This window comes from Leptonychotes weddellii, chromosome 9 (assembly GCF_054177405.1).
Source record: "Leptonychotes weddellii isolate Sample4059 chromosome 9, ASM5417740v2, whole genome shotgun sequence".
NCBI classification, from domain to species: Eukaryota; Metazoa; Chordata; class Mammalia; order Carnivora; family Phocidae; genus Leptonychotes; species Leptonychotes weddellii.
Window position 1 is genome coordinate 66,915,448 of NC_138377.1, and position 6,704 is coordinate 66,922,151.

General features: G+C 37.6%; 1 protein-coding gene and 1 pseudogene across 1 annotated transcript; one reads left to right on the forward strand and one right to left on the reverse strand.

Moving 5' to 3' along the window:
* Positions 1–556, reverse strand: part of LOC102741648 (microtubule-associated protein RP/EB family member 1-like) — a 1,920-nt pseudogene extending 1,364 nt beyond the window's left edge.
* Positions 557–942: 386 nt separating this feature from the next.
* Positions 943–1,964, forward strand: LOC102741949 (olfactory receptor 4K3-like). Its single transcript, XM_006730623.3, has one exon. It carries the CDS (start codon positions 949–951, stop codon positions 1,852–1,854), a length of 906 nt encoding a protein of 301 aa, XP_006730686.2. The 5' UTR covers positions 943–948; the 3' UTR covers positions 1,855–1,964.
* The last annotated feature ends 4,740 nt before the right edge of the window (positions 1,965–6,704 follow it).

Consider the following 6,704-nt stretch of genomic DNA (forward strand, 5'->3'; position numbering starts at 1 on the left):
AAAAAACTTCTTGAACCACTGAACAAATTCAAAATTGTCCTGAAACTTTCCTTTTACTAATTTGTCCACAGGAATTATTTTGTCAACACCCATTCTCTTAAAACCTGCTTGTAGTATTTTGAAGTTCTGGATGTATTCATGTTCTAGCTTAGCCTGGAATTTCACTTTCTTCAAGGCAATGGAGCCAGGGAACAGCATGCCCATAAACTGACAGTAGGCAGCCCCTGAGCACAACTGTTCAATCTTCGTCAGATTCAGCTGCAGAGACTCATTGATCCAGGCCAGCATGTCATGTTGACTTAGGTTATCACTGGTGACTGATGTTGAATATACGTTCACTGCCATCTTCGGCTCTCAGTGGGACCACGTCCACGGCCTGTGCCCAGCTTCGGTTCCGTCTTTGCCTCGTTCAAACCACCCTATGTGCTCATCTTTATGCTGACCTTTCACCTCTCTTTACTTGAGGTTATTTACATCTTACATCTTCTCTTTCTGTACATAGTGTTATCACTCATATGAGTTCCTGCAGTGTATACTGTTATTTTTCCATTGCTTTTCATTTTATAAAAACTGTGCTGAGTGGATCCATTTTGGACTTCTTTTTCTTTCATTATTATGTCTAAGATACATCTGTATCATTTTATAATTGTAATTTGTTATGGTTCTGAATAATATTCCATTGTCTTGTTTATGGGGATTATTATATTTCTCTTTATGTACATATATAAGAGTTTATCTTGGGTATGAAAATGGGAGTGAAAATTATGAACCACAGAATTCATGAATATTGAGCTTTGCAAGATAAGGCCAACATTTTTCTAGATTGATTATATTAGTATACACTTCCATCGGCAATGTATAAGAAATCTTCTTGATTCACATACTCTTTATTCAGAAAATCTAATTTCCTGTCTTTTCTTCAGATAAATTTAGAACAAACTGGACTAAATGGAAGAAGTAAACCAGTCTGTGGTGTCTGAATTTATTATTTTGGGGCTTTGTAGTTCATGGGAGCTCCAGGTCTTCCTACTAGCGATATTTTCTTCACTTTATTTGATCACCATTTTAGGCAACATCTTCATTGTGCTCCTAATTATTGCTGACCTTCATCTCCACTCCCCCATGTACTTCCTGGTAGCCAATCTTTCATTCATTGACTTCTGCCTTTCCTCAGTCACTACCCCTAAAATGATCACAGACTTTCTCAAGGAAAACAAGACTATCTCCTTTGAAGGCTGCATGTGTCAGATTTTCTTTGGACATTTCTTTGGAGGGGGTGAGATGGTGCTGCTTGTTTCAATGGCCTATGACCGTTATGTGGCTATCTGCAAGCCACTTCATTACTCCAGCATCATGAACAGGCAAATGTGCATTGGGTTAGTGATGACATCATGGATCATTGGGCTTGTGCATTCAGTAAGCCAACTAGCTATGATTATAAAGCTGCCCTTCTGTGGACCAAAGGAATTGGATAGCTTTTTCTGTGATATTCCATTGGTGATCAAGCTAGCCTGCATAGACACCTCTATTCTAGAAATGTGGATAAATGCTGACAGTGGGGTACTGGCAACCACCTGCTTCATTCTGTTGCTAGTTTCTTACTCTTATATTCTGTTTACCATCTGCCTTCACTCTAAGGATGGGGCATCCAAGGCTCTCTCCACCTGCACTGCCCACATCACAGTAGTAGTGTTATTCTTTGGGCCTTGCATCTTTATCTACCTGTGGCCACTCAGCATCACCTGGGTGGACAAGTTTCTTGCTGTATTTTATGCAGTCATCACACCTCTCCTAAATCCAGCCATTTATACTCTAAGGAACAAAGAAATTAAAAATGTCATTAAGAGATTATGATGTTAGCATATGGATTTCTGTATTTCAGGGTCTCACGGTATTAGAATGTTCACTTAGGATCTCTAAATTAGCCATGCCTATCCTGTTGCTTGGGACTGGGAAGCATTCTCCAACTCACATATGGAAACCATGTGTATCTCCAGATACAAGTTTTATGCCAATTCTATCCTATTCCACAATCATTTGCTGATCACAATGCAAAAACTCCAATGTCTGGAAAATTTGGCAAGTCTCTATGACTATGATTTTGGTTGTGCTCAAGAATGACTTAAAATTAATAACAAGTTAATGTTACTTACTAGTATTGGTGCTGCTACTTCAATACCTTATCTTAATATTTTCTATTTATGCTAAGCATTTCTTTGAGCAAAACATTTCACATAGATCTCTAAATTTTGGTCACTAGGTCAGTGCATTGAATATTGCTCTTTTATTTATAAATGGATAAATCAGTCTCTCAGTTGATATTTTAGCTACCTTATCTGGAGAGACAGCAGTAAAGGTAATAATTAAGTATTCCTTACCATACTCAGAAAAGAAATGAATCATAATTATAATCTGATGAAAGTGTTGTTCCCTCAACCTCATATTTTAGCCATTTGTGAAACAGTGCAATTATCTTCAGAAGATGTGCTAAATTAAATACAAAGATGGATATACTAACAACCTTTGGGGATTTTGCTTCTTCTCTTTTTATTTGTAAATGGGTTAGAAAGTTCATTATCTGTATCAGATAAAAACAGGGAAAAGTGTTATGAAAGTGAGGACCAAAAGTCTGATTTTAGAATAAATTATCCATTTAATTCACTTCAGTGTTCAGATGGCCTGTAAGCAACCGGATTATATACAAAGTTTGTGAATTGTTCATTACTACATATAACATAACTGAAGAGGGATGGAAGCAGAAGAATGTTCACCTTTAGCCCAGAAGGCTGATCTGTAGCCTACATAGCTCCAGTAAGGATCAAATACGTGCTGGTTACTACATTCTTAAAGGGTCTCATGACTGTCTGTACATCTCACCGATAGTTAATATTGAGCTGAATGATAAGCACCATAGAAATCTTGCAGAAGTAGTTTATGAGTAGAAATTCAAAGAAAACATTTGTGAGGTAACACTCCTTGCATGTCCCCTCTCCCTTGAATACCAAGCATATAACCACCAGCTTCATACAGCAAAAGTGCAGCCCTTTCTGCCCATGGGTCCTGTCCCCATGCTTTAATAAAAGCACCTTTTGGCACCAAAAACATCTTAAGAATTCTTTCTTGACCATGCCCTCGAAGACCCACATCAATAACTAAATTGAGAATTCTTCCTACTGTACGCCTCAAAAAGGTATGCAAATTTACATCTCCTTATCTGAAATCCATGGAGCCTGATATACTTCAAATTTCATATTGTTTTTTTAAATGATGACTTAAGCAGACATTTTATTTCCAAGCTCATCAAAGATTATTACAAACACAAAGTATCTTTTTAAAAATGTCTCAAATCAAAGGCACATCAACAAAGTAAAACACTTGTGACATTAAGAATTCATTTAGATTGTCATATTTTCACATTATTTTGTGTTTAATCACTTGCATGTTCTGATGATCACATTAAAACATTTTTTTAAAGACATGAAATAATGTAGTTTTTTTAAGTACAACCACAACTGTAAAGTAGAACTTAAGAAGACAAAGACCAAGTCCACTTTGCACATAGGATGGGGGCATTTAATACCCAACACAACATGAATCTTTCCAAACAAGTTTGCTAAGACACAGCTCCCATGTTTAGTGTTACAGATAAAACAATCCTCTCATTTAGAAAAATCAAGACATCATTTGATTAATAAAGCTTATTCTTTCCCCGGTTTTATACTTGCTTGTCTTCATTTAGAAACTGTAAATTCATGAGAAAAGAACAAGTTTTTGTTAGGGGATAAAAATCTTAGGAACAACAAATTACAAATATTTAACTTTTTAATAAGCAAAAATGTTTCCTTCCCAAAATGGAAATATCCAGTAAATAAAGCAAACATAATATTCCAGGTCCAGGAACAATAGTAATTCCCTTACAAAAGAGGTATATTTGGTGGTATCATTTTTTTTTTCTTAAAGAGTCTCATGACTGCCTGTACATGTGGGACTTGAACTCAGGACCCTGAGATCAAGACCTGAGCTGAGATAGTCACACACTTAACAGACTGAGCCACCCAGGTGCCCCTCACTTTTGTTGGTCTTAAATATAAAAACACTTTACCAAAAGAATCAGGCCATTATAATTTAAAATGTACTCCTTCATCCAGTTTCCTTATCTAAGTAGAAACTCATAAATTTCCATAGAATTTTGACTATAGGACCAAAGACACAGGAAAGGTCTGAAAATATATGAAAGTCATGTGGCTGGAGAAAAGTATTTTCTTGGGACTTGAAGGTCATCGCTTTGCACTGAAAAGTCATTCCTCAGGAGACTTCTTCCCTACAGCCTTTAGAATCCTGCACAGGATCTGGGCTCCCAGCTGGAAAACCTACCAGCAGGGCATCCTTGCAGGCATTCTGCATGCAATACTGCTGAAGCTCTGGAGCTGCCTAGGAGCCTGGGAGACCATGATACTCCCCACACTGGCCTCTAACAGTTGCTGTTTCACCCGGCGCTGCAGGTGATCACGCTGGCCCCCAAAACAAGCGGTGGCAATGGGCTCCCAGGGCCAAGGAGCCAGTCTCCAATTTCATATTGTTTTTTAAAGGTAACATGGTCTGGGGCGCCTGGGTGGTTCAGTCAGTTAAGCGTCTGCCTCCGGCTCAGGTCATGATCCCAGGGTTCTGGGATCTAGCACCACATCGGACTCCATGCTCAGCAGGGAGCCTGTGTCTCCCCTGCCTGCCTTCACCCTGCTTGTGCTTGCACTTGTGCTCTCCCTCTCTGTCTGTGTCAAATAAATAAATTAAAAAAAAATCTTTAAAAAAATAAAAAAGATAACATGCTCTTTTGTACTTTGTAACATTCAAAATAGAGAGTCTGAAACACAAACCTTTATATAAAATAATTATTATTTCTGTGTGTGTATACACATGTATATTCTGAGGTTTTTTGTGTTTTATATCTCTGTACATCAGTTTGGATACTATCTATTGACTTGTCTTTGAATCCACTAATTCATCTTCTGTGTTCACTCTGTTTTTAAGCCCACTTAAATTTATAACTCTATGTGGCTTTTTCAGTTCTAAAATATCATTTGGTTATTTCTTACATATTCCATTTCTCTATTAAAATTTTTTATGTTTTCTCCATTTTTTCAACTGTTTAAGCTCTTTTTAAAAATATGTGATTTTATATTCCACTAATTTCAACAATTGAGCCCTCTGTGTTCTTCTTCTATTTTCCCCTTAATTATGAGGCATATATCCCTGGCTTCTTTGCATGTTCTTATTTTATGTGTTTTAGGCATTGTGTATAAAAAAATCATATAGATTTGACTTAATATATTCCTCCAGAAACTATTTACAGTTTCTTCTATGAGGCATAAAAGGTTAAAGTGTAATCACCTCAATCCAATCAAGTACTGAGCTTATTTGAATCAGATTGTAGTTTTTATAAGACTCAGTATACTTCTGGTTTATACCTGCTCCTTGGATATATCCCTTCCAAGTTTTAATTATGATTCTAATGGATCTCTTGCTCCTCAGTCTGAAAGATTTTAGGTGACTCAGTTTTGCCCTTCAGAATTTTTTTTTTTTAAGTTTTTTTCTTTTCAAGTAATCTCTACACCCAAATGTGGGGCTCAAACTCACAATCCTGAGATCAAGAGTTGTTGCAGGCTCTGCAACTGAGCCAGCCAGGTGCCCTGCCCTTCAGAATTTTTGAGCTTATAACTTTAGTCTTATCCTTTTTCCTGCTAGCTTCAAAAGTACGGCAGATTCCTCACTCAGAAATCTGGCTTTATGTTTGTCCTTTTCAGTTTAATGTGCCCAATAAGAATCCATTACAAACATAAATATTAAGCAACAAAGTACTAATGAACAGGAAAAACGTGAAGTATTACTGATTGTATAACCAGAAAGAATTGCAAATATTCAGGATATAGAGTCCTTTCAAAATGTAGCAGTGAATTTGGTTTGGTCTTCTTATTATCAAACCAAAATATAAATTAAATTAGTTTCACAATTTCTACAGATTACACACATGTTGGGGTTAATGTAGAGCATGAAATCAGCCATAATACCTGGCTTGCTAAAATGTAACACGGAGGCCACTGGGGGCGAGGGAGGGTTTCGGAGAGGGCCTAGGCCTTTGGAATGCTGAGGCCTGCGTGACCACTCTGCCATAGGAATGTCGCCAGGAGTTACCTTCCTTGAAGCTCTCTTAGCCCAAACAGCCGCCCTGTGATCTAAGAGATGTATGCATTGTCCCTTAGGCTATGTTTAGTAGAACACGCATATCAGCATATTGCATCTTTCCCATAAATCCTCCCAGTTTCAGTAAGACCCCTTGTCACACATCACATGCTTGAGAAACAGCGATAAGGATTTGTGATTCTCATGAAGGACCAATAAAAGCAGGGGCACAGAAGAGCACACAGTCTTGTCTCTGAGCGTTGACCCCCTTGACTTCTCCTCTCTTTCACGGCAAAGTTTGGAGTCATCTTTCATTCGTTGGTACAGGGATTGCTGGCCATCCCTGGCACACACACACACATATACTTGAGACCCACAGCTTGAGCAAGAAAAGAGTTATATGAGACCAGTTACCAGAGAAAAATTGTCAACAAACAATTTGGACAGAGTAATCGTTCAAATAATAATATCAGCCATGAAATGATCAGATTAATATCTATTTGACAGTTAAAGAATATCTGCTGATT

What these genes read in the sequence shown, in the direction of transcription:
- LOC102741949 (XM_006730623.3), top strand. Translation starts at nt 949, where the DNA reads ATGGAAGAAGTAAACCAGTCTGTGGTGTCTGAATTTATTATTTTGGGG.